The sequence below is a fragment of the Rhopilema esculentum genome, chromosome 15 (assembly GCF_057945365.1).
Source record: "Rhopilema esculentum isolate cy_ngs chromosome 15, ASM5794536v1, whole genome shotgun sequence".
NCBI classification, from domain to species: Eukaryota; Metazoa; Cnidaria; class Scyphozoa; order Rhizostomeae; family Rhizostomatidae; genus Rhopilema; species Rhopilema esculentum.
In genome coordinates, this window is record NC_142829.1 from 3067781 (window position 1) to 3088951 (window position 21171).

General features: G+C 37.4%; 2 protein-coding genes across 4 annotated transcripts in view; one reads left to right on the top strand and one right to left on the bottom strand.

Moving 5' to 3' along the window:
- LOC135685612 (protein MMS22-like) overlaps positions 1-21171 on the bottom strand; it is a 69674-nt gene that overhangs the window by 35756 nt on the left and 12747 nt on the right. For all 3 annotated transcript variants that reach the window (XM_065201596.2, XM_065201598.2, XM_065201597.2), the window contains 4 exons: positions 20305-20427; positions 19476-19528; positions 18151-18216; positions 17464-17574 (listed from right to left, as the gene is read on the bottom strand). In XM_065201596.2, the coding sequence (XP_065057668.2) occupies positions 17464-17574; positions 18151-18216; positions 19476-19528; positions 20305-20427 (353 nt within the window). The remainder of the gene's footprint in view (positions 1-17463; positions 17575-18150; positions 18217-19475; positions 19529-20304; positions 20428-21171) is intronic.
- LOC135685619 (uncharacterized) lies at positions 8670-11232 on the top strand. Its single transcript, XM_065201606.2, has 2 exons — positions 8670-10085; positions 10972-11232. Exons 1-2 carry the CDS (start codon positions 9165-9167, stop codon positions 10972-10974), a joined length of 924 nt encoding a protein of 307 aa, XP_065057678.2. The 5' UTR covers positions 8670-9164; the 3' UTR covers positions 10975-11232.

The window sequence follows — 21171 nt, forward strand, 5'->3', positions numbered from 1 at the left end:
GAAACAAAGTTTTTAATCAAATTTTTTAACTGTTTTGATTCTATCTGGAAATGAGTTACAGATTTTCCACCCTTGGAAACTGAGTGATTTAATACAGGGCATTTTTTAGGAATTTTCCACTGGTGGGGCATTTGAGAAAAGGGCATATAGATAAAGGAAGAATTTACAGATAAACAGGCTTACAAAAATAGACTTTGTGAATTAGAAGGGGAATCACATATAGAAGCAGCAGTTCCAGGGAAAAATGAATTGAGATTTGAAACCTGTTCAATGAAGATTTCAACCACAAATATCTCAAATAAAGTAAAAAGTAAAAAAGTCACCGAATCATAAGGGCACTTAAGTGGTGGGGCAAACATATTCCACTGGTGGAGCAATGAAAGGGGCTGGTGGGGTATTTCCCCATTACTTTATATGTTAAAAAATGCCCTGATTTAATACCATAATTTGCAGTTCTAAACTTTGGTATCAAAAAGGGATTTTGAATACGAAGATTACAACATTTTAGTTTTGACGATATATAGTCCTTCATAAATTGGGATATGGATTTTTGAAGCTTTATAAACTTCAAGTGTTGAGTGATTCTAATTGATTAAAAACAGATAGTACTTTCCTTCGAATTGGCGATTAGACCATTATAGAATAATGAATGGTCAGAATATGCTAGTCATATTGCTCTCTCGGTAATTTTCTCTGAGCATTATGAAAAAAACCCAAATACACGTGTATCATAGAAAGGGGTTTAGTCCTGGGAAGCTCAAAGAGTTAACCCTATTTACAAATGGTAGAAGGCAACCGTTTTCGCTTTTTGATAACAACCCCCACCCCTTTCCCCATCTACCCCTGATTAGCATCGATAGTTCCGGGCCCTTGCCATCGAATCCTGATAGAGATTTTTCAATACTGCTCCCTACCCCGTTTAACATTTCTAGTGTTTCATAGCACCCACCTATGTCATCAACATCCATGCCCCATTAAAATTCCAGGTACGTCAATGGTCATTGTCATCTTCCCTGCCAGAGATCAATCTCGCAAATATAGAGGGTCTTGGCAAACAATTTTAGTTTCTTTTGACGCTTGGGAACTGTTTTATACATTTTCATGAAAACTCATCTTTTTTATTTTGATGGAGTCTTTAGTCTTTTTGGAAAGACAAAAGGACCCTAAAGCCTTAACACACGTATTCCATATTTCCTTATAATTGAATTAGAAAAATGTATTGAATATTAGTCATGAACCCAAGCAAGCCCATGCTCCATAATTATCCACCCCGATGGATATATCCCAGCCATACACCAATTCGACTTACGGCCTAGTTTTGAAAATTTCGTCAAACTTTATTATTCGACTTTTTAAAGCTCAGATTTGGTTTAACACCGTAATTTCAAGCTGAATACAATTTTTCATATTGTTTGTGTCTGTAATTTAGATTTTACGGAGAAATGAAGTTTGTAAGGGACTTGACCGACCGCAAATAGCATTTCGGGTGACCCCTCCCCCTAGTCTCCAATCACGGTCAAATCCAAAATTTTCATCTTAATGTCGTCATAAAATCATTATCATGAGCAACACCATAATAAAAACTTCCAACTAAAATCCTTGCTCTCATCCCAAATCTGAGGTAAAAAATTGTGTACAAAAGAATTAGAAGAATTTTTCAAAATGAGACCGTAAGTTGAATAGGTGTATTCTCTAATAATAAATGACATTTGAGTCTTCCAGACAATTGCGTTACTCATTTTTGCACACATGAATTTTTTATAAGAAACATACCAGTTAAGGTTGTAAACGATCAGAAACTTTACTATTACAGTGAGACAGTTCTAAAATATATTTTAATTACACATTTTTTGAAGAGAAAGTGGTTTATGATAACACAGTGCTCAACTGTTAAAAAATTAATCAGATTCAAAACTGGATTTTTGTGACCTGAGAAGTCTACATTTCATTGAACCAGAAGAAATCGACGTTGTTGAAATCATCTGTGAATATAAACACCCTGATTCATAATTTTCTCTCTTTATGTTCCTTCTGTGCTATTCGCTCTTCTTCAGCAGTTACTAACACAGTTTTATAATCGTTTCTTTAAGAAAGGTAGGTATCCTGTCGCTGTGTACGAAGAATACTGGTACTAGTATGACGCTGTTGCAGCTTTTTGTTCTTTATTTATGCTTTGAAATTGCTGTTTTGAAATTTAAACCGTTATTAAGTGTTTAACTATTTGTAGTCACGACGTGCTTAAAAAGTTGAACCCCTAGAGTTAGTAACAAAGGTGCATCGGTGCAGAAGTGCCGAGCACTGCTTCATAGTGAGGTCCTTTAGAGTCAATAGAAAGGATTTCTCTTCGTTATAAATGGAATTTTTCTGTCTGCTTTTAGAGTCATAACTCTGCTCTGTATTTGTCTCAGGGCCCTGCATAGATCTACAGATCAGTTCTAGAGAGGCCACCACTGAAACAGCTTGCACTTTTCTTAAAGGGACGTGCTTCCCTTGATTCCGTTATCCGTTACCCCTGCCGTTCATATTCGGAAGGCGACCTTATTTTCAGCCAAAAGATGTTATTCTTAGTTGGGTAAGCTTTTGGCCACATATCCAGATGTATGATCCTTAGCAGGGCTAAGGAGTGGAAACCATTAAAAGTGATAATACCTGGATGCCTTCAGGATCTTGCTTGGTCTTTCAGTATATAGAATGCACGCGAAGGTAATTCTAATAAAAGCTTTAAGGTAGGACCACAGGGCCCTGATATGCGAAGTAAAACAATGACAAAATAGACAAAAGTAGAACAGAGCATTCTAAATTTTACCAATCAAAACTTTATTGCCGCTATATCCGTATCTTAAATTACACGATGCCACAAAGGGTCGATTGTTTTTGCTAAAAGCTGTGCAAACTTCCCTTCTGGCAATGAGACAATAGTTTTATCGGAAGAAATTTTAGGTTATTGTCGGAGCAAATTTGACAAAATAACGTACGAAAACTGCTTATTTTAGCCCCCCGGTCGGAAGCTTCAACCCCTCTGTCGGAATATTTCTGGCGCCACCTCTGAATTCGAGATGGTGCATTCTGTGGGTATGCTGAGAAAGTTCGATTATTCTTTACAATTGTGCATTTGTCAAAATTTTCAATCGGTGTTTTTATTAATGCATTGTTTTTATTTATCAAATTACATTGCTATCATTAATTATTGAATTATATTTTAAAATTAGGCAACAGACCATGTCATCGTCTCAGTTACTTCCTAGTAGCCTGTCTAAATGATGCAACGTCCTAAAATAATGCTTTCCCTAATTGAGAAAAAAACCAAGACACTAACCGGGCCCCTTTAGGTTTGCTGTAAAAAAGGCGTATCTAAAAAGCTATTTGAGTTCACTACATTAGTAGTTGTGCTAAAATCAATGAAAGTTTAAAAAAATATGAGATCTAAACTGTACTTTCGCAAAGTCAAAGTGTAAAAATTGAAATGGATACTTTGTGTTCAACTTCGTACGTGCTGGAGACGTGCTCGCACATGTTTATGGGGGAAATTAATAGTTATAAGAATGTACATAGAAAAAGAAACAGTAAATTTACGATTCTCGTGGACAGAGGCGGATCTAGCGGGGGTGTACGGGGTGCGAGACTCCCCCCCCCCAATTAATTCTGTGTCCTTTTTTTTAATTTTCGGAGAATTTTTAGCGCCACCACTGATTTGGAGTAGAGTCGCGTTACGTCACAAAATAGAGAGTAATCTCTATTCTGTGGTTAAGTGTAGGTAGAATGTCAGAGAAGCAGAGTCGCGTAGCAATTGTAAGTGAAGTCTAGAAGAGAATAAAGATGAACGAAAGCGATATGGGCTGATTTTTGAGCAATTTGGTTCACTTCTGAAAACCTCTTTCGAATCAGTTGAGTAAAGCAATCAATGCAACGTCGATTCGAATGCTTAGTAGCAGTTCAAACGGTTTCTCAGAAAAAATTATACTGCGCTACCATTCTAATCGTTACCCATAGGAAGCTGATTAAATTCGATTGAACCAGATTCATAACCGTGATACATTGTATGGAATATTTGGCAACAGAAGAGAATTCTATCGTGTTTGGTTGCCTATCAATAGATCTGTAGGTTAGCCAATTTTTATATCTGTTCATTCTCTTTAACTAGAACTAAAGTTTAGTAAAATTTATATTACCGAGCAAAGTTCACTGGAACTGGAAACTTTTCGGGAAGCTCCTGTCGATCAAATAGGACAAAACAAAATGTTTATGTAAATTGAAATCTTAGAGAACGAAAGTGACCTCGATAAATAAAAATATACTTCTCAAAAGGAAAAGTTATTTCTTGGTTTTCAACCTGCTGCGTTCAACCTAACGAAAATAAACCTGTTTAAAGAGGAAGCCCGTTTTTCCGCTTTGGTTGAAATATGTCATGTGATAGAAATGCAACGATCTGATTCGGTGTCGCAAGACAGGTAGAAATTCTTTGATCCCTGTGGATCTGATTACAAACAAAACAAAAAACCTGCCTCATTTTGTTTCCGGGAAAAAATTTAGTCTTTTAGCCTAACTAACATGAAAAAGCACAGAAACGCAAACAGTAATAAGCTGACGTGTAACAACAAGGGCTATGAACTCTGAAGAAAAAATAACGGAAAAAGACCGGCCTGAAATCGCTGGTCTTCACCAGCGAAGTGCGGCCAGCAGTGCAGCTTCGACAAGAAGCATCGATATAGGCCTTGCAAAGACGAATGGCGGATTTGTCGACGAAACAGAACAAGCTTACCAGAATGTGGAGCAAAAACAAGGTTCTCTTTACATGTTACCTAATGCAGCATGTCATAATGAGGATTATGACACAATACAGAAAACTTTACCAAAAGACGAAGAGGACAATAGATTGGACAGATTCCATACAGTCGAACTTACAATGGGCTCGTCAAACAGAAATTCAAGTGTTGAGGGACCTTCTGCTGGGTCGACTAAACTGGAGTTGCCACCGATAAATGGAAAACCCAACAGGGAGAATAGCGGGCCAGATATAAAATTTGCAAAGGTAACTTTTAAGGGAAATTACTATCCCGCACAAAACAAGACGAATCAAAATAACAATGATTTTAACAATGGGATACAGAGTAGCAGAGAGGAAAATGGTACAGCATTAATTTCAGGACAGAATGGAAAATACGCTCCAACTTCAAACGGTGTTTGTAAGCATGGAAGAACAAGGCCTGTGCGAGAATTTTTTTCTTTTCCTTGCCAGTGTCTTATTTATGTCGCTGCAAGTTGCTTATTAGCCATAGGGTTTGCTTGTATCCTTGTTGCTTTACTCTGATTGCAACAACGATCTGTCACCCTTTTAATGTAACCACATGTATAGGCAAAGGAACACCATGTAAACAGGGGGTAGTGACAAGCTCCTTTCGAGCGAGATGAAGAATTTAGATTGTAAATAATGCAGATTAAGTAGGTCAATATTCATGCGGTTAAATTAGAATGAGTCGAGTTTGTGTGGTTTTGTGAGAAAATCCAAGACAAGTGCTCGAAAGCATGTGCGACAATTCCAACATACGCAGATTTAATATGACGGTGTGATAATCAAAATCGATCCGTATTGAAGAAACAATGCCACTCGCACTATACAGCAAATTTATAAGAAACTTTGCTATTAAACCTGCAGATATTCTTATAATTTGGCACAATTTGGAGAAAAAACATTTTATGATTTTTGTAAACCATTTTTCTCATAAAAATTTGAAAACCACATCCAAGAACAGTATGTTGAAGTTGCAAAACGAAAGCAGACATGAACGACTTTCTTTATCAATTCTGTAGTTGACTTCCAGAATCGCGAAAAGAGCACAGCTATGAAAGAGGAAGGTGGCAAATTTTTGTTTCAACTGTAGTGGACCCGAAATGCTTGCACGGAATATGTAAGGAGTTTTTATTGGTGCAATTTTAACAAAACGACTTCGTTAATATTTTGAGATGTTTATTTTAGAACTGATTCAGCTTTCATTGGAATATAAGAATGCAGTAACTCGTTGTCAACTTGGTGTTTGGTTGCATTTAGCTACAAAAAGTACCTTGCTTTTTTCAACACGAGAAAACTCTTTTTAATAGGAATGATGTTTATAAGAATATTCAGGCACATGATTATCCAATTTTGAAAACAAATTAAGAATACTGCTCAACCTTCTTATGAAAATGTATGTCTTATAGAGTCCATGCGAAGACTTTTGGTTTATGGAATAGTTAAACAATTAATATTTTGTATATATTGTAAATTGATTATAACAGAGAAATAGCTTTTAAAGCGGAATATAATAGATAGTCAACTACTTATACCATTATCTGAATCAACGTGTTTTTTTGTTATGCCATCTCCAATTATATCGCTCGGTAGACAGAAGAATATAGACCTAAATAATATACGGGTTCTAAGCATATTTTGGCTTAGATGCTAAAGAGACTCGAATTCTTCTATGTTCATCAGGATACCACAGCACGAAATTATCGGCAATATACTTTGAGACCCTTAATAAGGTTCTATAATGTCTGCAACCTTTTTTAAAATTTACGATTCTTTTCCCCGTATTTTATTGAAAGGGTACCTGGTAGAAAACTAAATATATGATGATTGATGACAAGTGCTGGTACACAACACCAGGTTTTTCAATATGCACCTGCGAACACATGTTTGGCTTCGTTACCTGATGGCTTCTATCCGATGAAGAAATTTCCACCAAAAAGAAACCCTTTAATGTTGTTTACACGACACGTGGAACGCAGGTAGCTTTGTTGTTTATCAAAAATGGTAGAAAATATAGATCTCTTTTCTGTAATGATGACGTCACAAAAACGTTGTTTAGAATTTTTCAATTTTGACTAAATAACCCGGACAAGCATAACGAAACATGTCGCCAATTTGCTTGGACATGACCACTTTAAGCACCGGCTTCTTCAAATCAAACCTCTTTAATGTGGTCTTTTTTCATAAACTTCGCTCCTTTAAAGAAACGATGTCACAAAAACCTATTTTGAAACCTGAACTCTGATTTCCTTTCCTAGAAAACACCATTAAAACCTCTAAATATGCAGAAGCAGCTAAAGGTATTACGAATTGGCTGAGATATGGCCTTAATAACTTCGTCCGTAGTTTCCGTTACGTTGGCAATGGCAGTCAATTTGCTTCAGTGGCAATCCGAATGATTATCCCTAAAGCCCTGGCAAAACGACTAAACATTTCACTAAACATTTTACTCAAGTTTTGTTCAGTGAAGTTGAGCGAAGTTTAGTGAGGGTGGCAAAACGTGACAAAACTTTTCATTAAACTTCACTCAACTTTTTTGAACTGCGAGCTGTATAGGACGCTGTGGGGTTGTTGGGGTTCTTGCATAGGAATTTCCTTTCTGTTTGTTTTGTTGTATGTTGGCACAAAAGACTTCAAATACAAGAAGTGGGTAAAAATAAGAATTGGATAAAGCGACGGGAAAAGAAAAGACTTTTTAGCGCATCGATACCAGAGTTTACTTTCAAAGAAGACACAGTAGCGTACAAGGAGGTGAAGCAGATGCCTCAAGAAGGCATTCTAGAGATATTGGGTCACGTAGTGACCGGAAAAATGACGAAAACCGATGGATTTCCACAGTTACGGCGCCTGCGCTTAGCGCAACAAATGTTGAATTGCTGGCAAAACGACTAAACATTTCCACTAAACTGAACAATACTAAACAGGTTGGCAAAACGAATAAACTTTCCACTAAACTTCCCACTAAACAAAAAATGAGTGAAATGTTTAGTGAAATGTTTAGTCATTTTGCCAGGGCTTTAAATTCCAACCTTCCAAAATTGTTTTATCATTTTCTTAAAAAATAGCTCTGAGGAGTGTCAGGCGAAAAAGCTTTTAACCAATATGTTGTAAAATGTTTGCTTTTTTCAAAGCCATTTTCAAGTTCTGTACCGCCAAAAATTGTAAAAATTAGCAAACAGTTTTTTTGCTTTTACGTAGAATACTTTTATGTAAACACATTCAACAATACTTTCGCTTCAGAAAAGCTTGAACCCCCTCGTTTTTAAACCCCTTCGTTTATTCACGACTGTTAAGATGTGAAGGAGATAGAACAACGCATGGGTTGAACAGAACAGAACGATAACTTTATATTAACTTCAAAAGGCCTACACACATAACTGTAATACTGTAAACTGTAATCTGAAACTCTATATAAACATGGGTCACATAAAGTAATGCTCCTGCGCATAGTCAATTAGGTTACTACAACTACCTCATAGTGTTGGTCTCGTAATTAGTTAACCATTAAACAAACAACTTTAGTGGATAATGACTACAAAAATAATCAGCCGAGAATAACCGGAAAGCCTTTGGGTTAAATATCATCATGGTCCTAGGACAACAGGTAGTTGCGGTGCTGGATTAGAACAAAAAAATAAGAAATTACAGGAAGCTACAAGTCCCGAGACAATCTTGAATATGTCAAAAAATGATTTCGCTATTCGGCGCTATAAGCTTGGAATTATATTATATTCCTAATCATACGAAGAGTTCGCTGCGCTTAATGGCTTCGAAAAGCATTTTAAATTTGATCTTGTTAGCTAAAGCAACTTAAAACGAAACCCCCAGTAGTGCAGCTATTTATATATACGCATTCATTTAATAACTGTATTTACTTTTTCATTGAATATCAAGATGTAAGTTGGAGAGTTTTACTGAATAAAGTTTCAAAACAAGCATTAAATGTGGAAGGCAAGAAGGGTTGATGCTGGAGCACTTTAGAAGCCTATCGGTTGGGGGAATCTCCTTGGGTTGAAATCATTGGGCCATAAAGGAATCTCCATTGAATCGTCGGCTTATTTCCTAGAATTCTTGTTCATGGAAGGTGTCTCAACTGTCTCAAAGGAAAGAAAGGAAACCTATGTAAATGAGACAAAGAATATGACCTTTTGGTTAAGGAGGTTCAGTAGTTACATAGAAAACCGAAAACGGAAGCGTGATTTGTAAAGTGCATGCTTATCTGCTACAGTCGATTACATGGGCTCATCGCCTTGTTGTTTATTTAAGAGATTGCTGTCAGAAGTAAGTAGAGATCTCATCGGAATTATACGAAGAAATCTTTGAAATAGGTGCATCACGGAGCATATTCGCTTAAAATTGCTTCTCTAAATACATCGTGATGGAAGAGTCCAATGAATATGAAGAGCCGCAGCCTGACAGTAGAATTGGTGAATTACAAAAAATGATGCCTGAAGTACAAGATAAAGAAAACTGCACTCCTGATGATGCGTATGTAAATACTCAATCTGATCCGATTTCACAAATCAAAGAAAGAGTTGCTGCTCATGTCGCAAAGGATGTTTACACGTACCTTTTTGAGGACGACGAGTTGACGAGGTTGATCACAGAGAGCGGCGAGTGTTTCTACACAAATTTTGATGACGTATATTTAGACGATATCATACAGAAATCGTATGAGATAACTTTGTTCAAGCTGAAGAGCCTACATATGGGCGGATATTCTGAACCTAATGCAAGCATTGGTACACCTACGGGTATTATCAACAGCCAAGACGCTGACGATGACCCTTGCGCAACAGTAGGATGCCATAATGTAAATCAAGATAATAACAATAATAAGGCTGTGGGGGGAGATAAAGTATGCGGGAAAAGAGGAAAGAATAAAGGAAGGGAAGATTGCAACGAATATGCGTATGCCTACCAAGGACGAGACTCACATTTGCTAGAAATGTTGCGACATGGTAAGGAGACAAAGGGAAAAAAGACCCCTGAATACCTGAACCAAGTTGAATCAATCAATAACCAGCGCTCAGAGAGAGGGGATTGCGATGAAAACTACGAGAAGATGTGCGTAGAATTTAAAAGAGATTATTTAAAGATGGAGGACGAGGATTCATTGAATGCATTAAACATAGGAATTAACTGGGAGAGTTCGTTTGTGCATGATGGAAGGCACTTCAACGAGGACGATAAAAGTGAAAACGTTCAAGATCAGTCAAAAAAGCTGCTCGACTGGGCTCTGCAACAAGGTTTCCGTAGGTCGAAAAAGTCAAGATACAGCAAAAAGGAAGACGTTGAGGTTGTTGTGTTAAATTCTTACGATTATGTCGACTACCCTGCGAACAAGGGTAGTGCATCCTGTCTTTGCACTGATACACAGAAGTTCAAATACAGCGTATCGTTCCTTGTTGTTGTAGCTATGGCCTATATAGCTACCGTATCCATAATGATAGGCCTGTTTATGACAAAATGCAGTTAAGGTAAAAGTCTTCAATAAAGGCTGGGCAGTGCCAGAAGGCAGGGGAATGCTGTCACTTTAAATTTTGAGGGGGGAGGGGAAACCCCCTTCTTTTTCTAAAACTTGATAACATGAGACTCGTTGCTGAATCAGCGGCACAACCCAAAACGTTCAGGTATCTGTATCAAACGAATTTTGAGATCGGCGTGGTAGCCTTTGCTATGTGATATTTCAATTAGTAGCTCATCAATCGTGCAAGTTTCACTAAGCATTTGAATGCCAATAATGGTAAACAAATATCTGATTGCAAAATAGTTCAAAATTAAAGGCCCTTGCGCAACCGGCATGCGTAGCGATTTTCATGCAGTACGATATTAGGCCAAAGCGCGGCGGTTGCGCAACAGCTTGTGAAATTGAACTAAAAAAGTTGCTCAGAATTGAATTTGAAGGAATAAAACTGAAATTGGTGAGACGAAAATGCTCGAAAGCGTAAAGCCATGTGAGCTAAAAAAGACTTCCCTTACAAAAGGAAGTTTCAAAGGCGATGTAAATATTATACTTCAAAGTTATTAGAATTACATTTACGAGCTTACATTCATTGATATAAACTTTATTCCTTGCAGTTAGCTTTTAGTACTATACCGTTACCATGTTTTCTTGTGAATAAATGAATAATTGTATGTGTTAGAAATGTTCAATTGTAATTTTGTGATTCTCTTCGCTTTAGTAGCAGACCAATATTGTTTAAAGTGGAAGACAGTGTGGTGCGGTGTTCAAAGACATTTGGGGGTAATTTTAGGTAGCATGTAATGGAATAAAGATAACATAATCGAGACGGATTCTAGTAGCTTATCCTACAACAAATGTTGAATAAATTTGAATATGTGTTGTTAATCTAAAATCAGTACAATTTTGAAGAAGGAATTATTTTTGACTACCTTTCAGTCGACCATGAGAACAAGGACCATCGGCCATATTACCGACGTGGGGGGAGGGCAAAATGTTTTCAGTATGTTAAGAAAGTACTTTTTGAGCATTATTGGTTGGGATATGCCCATTCAGCTCCCCCCCTGACAATATTTTTTATATTAGTCTAATAACACTAAAAACGAATACGACGGCTCAAAAGAACAAGAGTACCAACATACACAAAAGTATTAGGAGGATCGCCTCGAAGCAAATGTGGTTAATCCTTTGCTTAAAGAACAACATAGAAAATCGGTGGAACATAACGAGTGCAAAAAAGTAACTTTTTAGACAAGTAACATTTGCTTTATTCCATCTTTAGTCAGATGAGCTTCTAGAATCTAGGCAGCCGCCATTTGCACTGAAACTTACTGAAATAATTTTCCAACGAAATATCTTCGGATACAGGAGGAAATCTCAACAAAATTTTAAAAAGGCTTATTTTTGGTCTTAGAAGATTCCATTTCATGTATTTCTTAATGAAAACCAGTTGTTTTTAATTACATCAAGGCTTTGATTTTGACGGGGTTATTGAAAGACCATTATGTTATTGTTTTTAGAAATTTTGTCACAATTGCAACATAACAAGGTTTAATGTCTTGCTTGAAAATAAATGGTCTTTGCAAAGAATCTTTAGCTGTTTCTGTATTTTCCACAAAAAATTGGACAAAATATTCAGCATTGATTGACTTAGCCCACAACACCAGCCTGCCTTACTGCAACCAAACTTTCTTGTAGTTTCAGCAAACAAATGAAACGCTAGACCCAATTTTTTATTGCTTTTCATTCTCTTTCTGGTCGTTTTTGTGCTTTCGGCATTGAAACCAAAACATTGATATTTTCCATTCCTGCTTGACATTTTGTTACTTTTCTATCAAAGAAAGATAGGAAATAAATTGAATTTGCCACGGATTGCATTTTTGCTGACGCCATTTCTACATAGAATCCCGCCAAAACACCAAGATTTGTTCAATCAATGTTAGAATGCTAGTTTTGGAGACGCCATTTTGTTATTCGTCGTCCTAATACTTTTGTCGCGTAAGTAAAAATCCAATATTTAAAATTTTTAAGGCTCCCAAGAATTAACGCAGAAGAAAATGTCCTTCGTAATTTGCACTCTTTAAAAGAACTTTTTTTAAATGCTACGACTATGATGTGAACAGCCTCTGGAAATGTAAACAGTTTGCTTCCATACGAAACTAAAAGAGCCATAAAAAGAGCACCCTACTTTCATATAGCTTTTTTCAACTCCAATAACTATGTAGTTAGGCTTTTATGTTTTTATGTTATAAAGACGGTCATTTTTCATTCTTTCGTTCCTTGACAAACTGGCAAAAGAGAGAAAAAGCAGGCAAATCTCGTAAGTCGTAATCTGAGAGCCAAGCTTTCAATGTTTATTACTTTCATTCTCAACCCCTAGACTAAATGAAGCGGATAAACCTTGTTATAATCAATTTTTTAGATTTCAAAACAATAAACTATGAAAATGGCTTCTTGGAACTCAATCCTACTTTACATGATCAAAATTTGTGTTTGTTATTTGAGTAATGCGTGGGTGAAACTTATCAACAGCTTGTGTGCGAGAGAATAAAATTACTTCCAAGAATATTATAAAATAAGTGAGTGGAAATCGAATAAATTGATTGTGAGTGGTGGTTAGGTTTTACAAAGTAAAGGGTCTTACGAAATTATGCCTAAATCTTTTTTTATAGCCTAAGAGAAAATATCTTATTACAGAATTAAGAGTTAAGAAAGGCAAAGAATACAATAGGGAAAGGGGGCAAGTTTGTCCTTGAGTTCCGTTGTTTAAATAGCCCCATCAAATATTCCTATGTAAAAACTATCGTATTTTGTAAAAAGTTTATCACCTGAGCAGGAAATCAAGAAATGAAGGAAAGCAGCCAAAATAGCCTTTGAATTTGTGATAGGAGACATAATCAATTCCGAAAAATCTTTAAGAAATGAGTTGTTTGCCAGCCAAGTTCTGCAGTGATTATCTGGACAAATACTTTCTGCGACCGATTAGTGAGTGTGCCAGCAACGGAATCGTGGACGAAGCGAATGAAAAACGTTAAAGGGGGGGGGGCTTAGTATGGACCATAAATTAACATTCTTGCTTCTTTGAGATAGAGCCTCCTGAATGGAGCCTGAAATGCGATAAATGTTTTCTTGTCAGGGGGACTGCAGCCAGTTACGCCGGAGCAGCGGGCATGAGGGGGCAGCGCCTCTTTGCCTTTCACCAGGAGGGGCAGAGAGGGCAAATGTGCCCTTTTCAAGAAAATACCAATTTTAAATAAAGTCATTTTTTATTAAAAGATCTAACGTTAACCACAATTCCCAACGGCTCTTATGCTTCTATTATTCTTTTTTACTAAAAAATGATAGATGATTACAAATCAAATGTTAGAAGTAACGAAAAATCAAGCATTATAACCTTGACAGTTACTTCTGTAAAATTATCGTAGGCCTCCTACTGCTAATTACTGTAACCTATTGCTATTGTCACATGCTTTTACTCTCTCTCTCGCAAAATTAAAGTTCAAATGAAATAAAAAAATGAAATAATTTCTTTTTCTACGATGCCAAGAGCGATAGAAGGGTAACCTTACGGCGCACATATGCGCCGATCTAGCCACTGAAGATGCCCTTACTAAATTTTTGCCCCTTGCTCTAGCTCTTTATTGGCTCCGGCGTCCCTGACTGCAGCCCTCCCAGCCATACATGATGTCTCCTGCGCCTATAGGCGGAATCAGAGAGGTCTGGGAGTAAGGCACCCTGAAAATTTTACTGAGTTCAAATCCTGTAAAATCCATCAGGACATTACCAGTGTCTAGAAAAGTCCTCAACCTTCCTTAGGTCAAATTTTTCCCCGTCAAAACTTTCTTCCAATTTTTCAATTAATCTCTTTGAATAGGGCGTGGCTAGGGAGTGGCTACAGCATAAGGGGTGACAGACGCAATAAAACGAGACGAGGTTATGTGTTTGGGTCGACGGTAGCTATCATATGCGATATAACTGTGCTAGAATACCAATCACTTTACAGCTCAAGAAAAATATCACTTTTTGAATGTCGAAAAATAAAATCGTTGGAAATATGATATAGAAACATGATATAATATAAATTGAAAAATTTCACAACCATGGAACACGAACAGTATTCTCTTTTCAGATGTGTTTTCTGGCGATAAAAGGGTGTGGCCTAAAAATTTTGCGCCTGTTCATAAAATTTTGCACCATTCGACTCTGCGACAGATTCAATGTGTGTTTTAAAAGCGCAACAAAGAAACAAGTGCAAAATAAGTTGTCTCAACTATTTTTTAAAATTCTTTTTTACCAAAATGACCGTTCGACAGCAATATTTTTCTGGACTCTGGACATTACATCCTGCAGAACTCTTTACAGCCATATTTGAACATAAACCCATTGAACATTTAATCAAAAGACCACAAAACGATAGAAATGTGAGAAGTGAAATTCGTTAAACAAAATTTAGTTGTAGAGACTGTTTGATCTTGACTATAAAAACTAGCCACATGTGTTAGAAACTACGTTATTTTCTATTCTTGAAAAAACGGGACTCACAAAATTGTTTCTGAGAACAATATTATGAGAATCACAAGGGGGAAAAAGAGATCCTAGTCAGTAAGTTGCCACGGTATTCTTTCAATTTGATACCCTGTCCCTTCAGTTATCTGAGATGACCAAATACTGGAAGGTAAATAAAAACCTGCAGACCAACACTGACCGCGAGAGATTTTGGCGTTTCAAGTTTTGTTGAAGTTTGATCAAGAAAAGCGACTTTTACGATCTATTTTCGCAGTATTTGACGCCGTTCCATAAATTCGCCGCTGTATGAATAACGTTAACAAACAACTCACGATTAGCAGGTTGCTGTGTGTACATATACACAAGAGAAAGGATATGACTGCCGATAGCGCTTAACATACTGGCCTATGGAGGTTCTACGAATAACGCGATTACAAAGTTCGCAAAACGCAACCACATTGTGTTCGAGCCTCGTGGAAAATGCAGCCGACTTGGTCATAAAACTACGTAACAACTACATGCATTGACACTTGCTAGCAACGCCTTTGCTCAAAAGATAATTTCGGAAGTAATAAAGAACGTTATTGCTCTTGCTAGAGACGAGGCACATGAAACACATTCGTCATAAGGAAAGTAAAAAGAACCGCGATTTTGAAATACAAGTTGTAAATATTGTCACGAAATGAAGACACTTGAATGTTGAAAATTTCTAGCGAGTTATTATAACATTTAGCAACTAGAGACTGATCACGATTCTTGAATTAAGAGGTGTGCTAGCGGAATTGGCAGTTTTATGAAACGGATTTGAAATATGGGTGAAATGCTCGGAAATGAAAGTGTACAGAGAATCCACCGGGTTGCTCTTTGGTTAAGAGATGTTGCAGTAGTGTCGTATCGAAGCAGAGATTCATGTCAAGAATCTTTTGGAAGCAGAGGATCCGAAGACCGGCACAAAAATGCTTCTAATGGAGAAAAGATTTTGACTAGTGAATCCGAAAGTGATTTTGCAAGATCTAGCTACGAAAACGGATACTTACACGCGATTGGTGAAGCACAAACGAGTGCCGGGTCAGACGGAATCGAGGCTGTACCTCACAGTACAAACTGCAACCAAGATATAATTAACAGGGTGGATATTGGAGATCGCGTACAAGTTTCGCGTCTGCAGCAGTCTGCGTGCGCTGATAGAACTAGCGACAAGGTCATCACAGAGGTTCATCTTGGTGAACCCAAGGCAGACCAGCTTATTTTGGATGTAAACACATTGAGCATAAAATGCAACGGGGAACTGAACAGAACAGGTGAAAAGATGGACGAGGAAGACATTGAAAGCGAAATACAAGACAAGGTTTCGTGGCGTAGTCTTCTCAGAAAAAGTGAAAAAATTGTCTGCTGCTCCTTTCTGTCCATGGTGTTGGTATTGGTGACGATGTGTGTAATTATAGCTTTGGTTTCATATGATCATATTCCAAGTGATAATAATGGGTAACGAAGGGGGTATTCAGCCAAAGCTAAGACACAGATAGGGCAGGAGCCTGATGCTTTGTAAAGTAGAGCAAAATAACGCGGATTGGAAGATAGCGCGGATGTTTATACGTCTACAACACATAGCAATGTTATGCATATAGACGACACATGTCCACAATTAGTTATCAGGTCTTGCCAAAAACAAGTCTTTTATACTGTTGACTATTTCAATGTTTATTCCATCAGAAGTTCAGTGTATGAAAATAGAAACATCGAACCTCCTCTTCACCCTTCCTCGCCCTTCCTCGCCCTTCCTCGCCCTTCCTCGCCCTTCCTCGCCCTTCCTCTCCCTTTCTCTTCCTTTCTCTTCCTTTCTCTTCCTTTCTCTTCCTACTTCTCCTTTCCTCCCTCTTTCCTCCCTACCTCCTCCTTCCTCTCCTTTCAACTCCCTTTCTCTCCCTTTCTCTCCCTTTCTCTCCCTTTCTCTCCCTTTCTCTCCCTTTCTCTCCCTTTCTCTCCCTTTCTCTCCCTTTCTCTCCCTTTCTCTCTCTTTCTCTCCCTTTCTCTCCTTTCAATCACCTTTCTCTCTTTTTCTCTATATACCCCCTTTCCCCAGTCTTCTGAAAGGTCTGATCCAATTATATATAACAGAGTATTTTGCCGACTCAGCAGAGAAATATTGTGCTTCTTGAAGTTACTTGAAAGGTCCACTTTATGAAAAGCAACCGGTAGATTGGTGTCGTAAATTGTAGCGCGATGTTTCTAACATGTAGCATGATGAATGAGAAGGGGAAAAGGGAATAAAAGCTGTATGTTTTTCAGTAAAGTGGGTGGTTGTGACTAAGTTTTGGGCAGCTTTTATTATAAATCATATACTGCTACGTTGTATCAAACAATGATAAAATTTACAAATGATAAATTTACTGTCTCCCTTCTACCGCATTTTCGATTCTTCTGCTTTAAGTAATTAAAAAGAAAACCAAGATTTCTTTAACTCGTTCAGGGCAGCCAGAAGCTTGGTCGAGGCTAGGGTTGCAACACCAAGGAAATCTTTCACTTCAATAGCAGTATCTGCAATGGGAAATGACGGCACCTTCGCTATTTTGGCAGCCCCCTTTTTAGAAGGAGCTGTCATATCAGACTTTTCTTTACGAAAACTGGTTTGTCCCATTAAGGAAAACAAACCGATAATGCAGTCAGATGATTAAAAGACGTATATCCTAAGTAAAATGTTTCATACCTTCCCTTTAATTGACTCCATAGTTGGCCTTGTTCGCTTCTTGTGGCTGCTCTCAAGAAGGAGACGGCGATAATTTGAAGGAACATCTCGTAACTGTTTGACTGATGTGGCCTGAAACAAAAAACACTCTAAAGTACAGAAGAGTGCACTGAATTATATCGCGAACATCCAAAGAAGGACATACGAAATATAGAGCATTTGCATCAGAACTTCCCTTTCTCTAATAATTGAGCTGCTAACAGTGGGGACACTATAGAAAATTCCTTACTCGCATTTTGGGTTCTAAGTCTTTAAACTTTGATATTTTGGCGGTTGAAATATTCCTTCTGCTTCTTCAAAATATTTTCGAGCTACAAAAAGTCAACAGTGTGATATCAGATATGCATACAATGTACTGAAGTTGAATTATTCATTTTACTCAGATAAAATGTGCTTTTTTGTATATTATATATTTCTGTTGCATTAGGATTGCATTAGATTGAATCTTACTAAATCTCTGTTTCATCGATTCAGGAACCATACACAATACCTTTGTTTTAGAGCGATCAAACTTATTTTGAACTAACACTTGCAAGCTATGCTAAACATATCCATAAGTTAAAGTATTTGAATCGAATTCTAATCAAAGAGAGGAAGATCTACAAAATTACTCATGGAGCTGCAGATCTGAGAAATTTACGTTTTTACCTGTCCTTTGAGTCTGTCAAGGTAGAAGTGAAGCGGAATTTCTCTAACCATTCCATAGCGGATAAGCTAGAAACAGACAAAGCAGACTTGAAAAAATGCTAGAATATTGGCAATCTTCATGCTTCAGGCATTATGCTGACAGAAGATAATTTGAGAGTAACATAGCGAGAACCAGAACACCATTCAATCATAGACGCAGGCTTCGGGGGGGGGGGGGGGCTCCGGGGCTTGAGCCCCTCCTGACAAGATTTGGAGGGGCTTAGCCCCCAACTGGGAAATAGGTAAGTGTGCTATCAATTTTTCGACCAATTTGTCATATTCTTGGTTCCAGGCATAAAAATCATCACAAGAAATATAATCAAAATAACATAACAACGATAATGAAGAATGTACAAGAAAATAGTCTTAGAACCCTCTACCTTCGGCAGTATCCATTGCCATTAGTTTTTTTGCCCCCCCCCCCTCCGGAAAATATAGAGGTCTGCGCCTATGCATTCAATAAGACAACAGTGGGTTGCTATGCCGCCATATGATCTTGACTGAAAACACCAATTCAACCTATGACCTCATTTTGGAAATTACTACAAACTTCATTGCACGTCTAAAAGGGCATGAAGTTTGAAAACCACAAAAATTGTTCTGGTGAAACTTTCCATCCTCGTTCGCTTATCACAGTGAAAATCTCTAAAACCAGTGGTCTCTAAAACCAGGCTGTAAATTAAATCGGTTTTAATTTTCAATGACTTTGGCGCATTCATGATATCAAAATCACAGGTGAAAGCAGGAAAGTTTGAAAGTATCTGATAAGGGGTGGCAAAAGAAGGTATTATTCGATGTGCCAAATAACGCTTCGCAAGACAGCCTATACTGGCACAATCAGAGTTTGATTAAGCAAAGGTGAACAAATTGTTAGGTAGAATTCTAAAGTAGCAAAAATATCGCCTTTACGACTGGTAAACTACAAAAAGGTGGTTCTTCCCCTGAGTTTTTTCTGTAACTCTTCGACCCCACACAGACTTTTGTGTCATCAAATGCATTGCCTGCCAAGAAGTCCTAAAACAGCCCATTCCTTTGCCGTTTCCTTTTCGCCGTATTCCCTGATACTGCATCTTTCACTCCCCAAAACAATACTGATATAGAGAAAATGCATTTCATAGCATTGTATGTTACTTCTGATTGCAATTATATAGTTTGAAAGGCCAAGATCGCGGGCAAACGGCTGAATACCGGGCTGAAACTAAACGAGTGTATCAAGACTTTTGGCATTCCACAATAATGGCATGGTAAGCACTCCACAATCACAAGTTCGAAAGTAAAACACATACTTAGGGACAGCCGTGCTTAAGATCCCCTGATTGCCAAGAGAAAAGCTTGAATTCTGGATAAAAAGAAAGTGATATCACAATATCATATAAATACTGCATGATGCTACATTACAGGGAGGTTTATTGATAGAGCTAAGCAGTTATAATAACGATTAGATTTAAAGTCGATGTGATTTATTTGTTGGTTTAAAGAAAAATTGGTTTAGCCGGGTAAAGATGTTGGCCCTGTGCTACACAATTCTCTTGGTATTAAGGTCAGCCAATGCGTTAAGCTTTGAAAAATTTTAAAAGAGCAGATTACTGTAGAACTTTCTCAAACTCTAATGAAAGCGACCCGTCTACTTAAAGGCGATCGCTTTTTCTACAAAATGACATTGGGAATCTCCAATAAAAATAGGCAAAGTGTTTACCCAACTGTTAAAATACTGCCCAACTGCTAGGTCAAAACAATGTGGGGAAACATCTTAGAGACCCAGGGACATTAGTGCAATCAACCAATACTATCTTTCTTAATAATTTCAGAATTTCGGACAGCACGTACGCATTGGCAGAATTTCATAGAGGTCTAATGCCCTTAGAATAAATAGACCGTGAAAGTGCATTCTTAAAGATACGTGCGAATACAAGCAATGTGGATCTGTGGCTTAATCAATGCTTGTCAGCTTATGTATTTTGTACTTGTCGGCAAAAATCTGCAAAACTGTGGATGCATGTTCCGGATTGACGCATGATCTAGTCTTTAACGAAAGTCGAAATTTCTATTTAATGTTATAATATGAGCAAGGCAACAAAAACTTTAACTTTTGCATGACCAACAATAGTAACATACCATTCTTTTGCAAAAATATCCCCATAGATATGTGATGACATCAGGGTTCGGATTCCAAATGGCAGCTACCTCTAGACAAGTGGAAAGAGCTTCTCTCGCTGAACTTTCTTTGGTATCGGGACCCTAAACAGAGTTTTGTATTACATATGGCCAGAAGGTTTGGAGAAATAGAGAGACAGAGCTGATAGGAGAATGGGACTACTATAAACAATAACAATGATCTGTAAAATGGCCGTGATTACAGTCGAATTTATAATATTTTGACAGATATTTAGAAAAAGCAGCAGCCTGCATATAAGAAGTAATTGTTTCGGTTCAGCCTAAATCTAGTTCTAGATATTTTTCAGAGATGAAGTGAAATAAATGAAATAAATGAACTTTGCTAATAGATTACTGATGTTTTGGATTGAGTCATAATTTGTGAATCAAGACCAAATTATATTGACGTGATAAACAGTCTGTACTCGTGTGGTCATATTTCTGCCACTTTGTAACCCAGTTAAAGAAAGAGATATTGCATATTTCTTGGTAATTCATGATGCTTTGACAGGATGTGCAGCCATAATCCAAAAAAATAGGCTTTCCAAGTTGTCTGATATTCAATTGTTTTAGATATTAAATCTAATGATTTGAGATTGTCTTACACCTATTACTGTGTTGTTTCGCTGTACTCCTGGCGTCAACCCAAAAAATAGAAATCGACGTTCTTTTTCACCATTTGAGTAAGGTACAATTTGAAAATTAGGACAAGCGACGTCCTTATTAACTGGCCAAAATACATTTTTTTCTTGCTTTAGGTTATTATAAAAGAGGGTCTCATATGGGGGCCTTTCACTGTATCTTGTATCTGACGATATTTACGTAATA

Excerpts from the sequence above, each read along its gene's own strand:
- LOC135685619 (XM_065201606.2), top strand. The coding sequence starts at position 9,165 with ATGGAAGAGTCCAATGAATATGAAGAGCCGCAGCCTGACAGTAGAATT.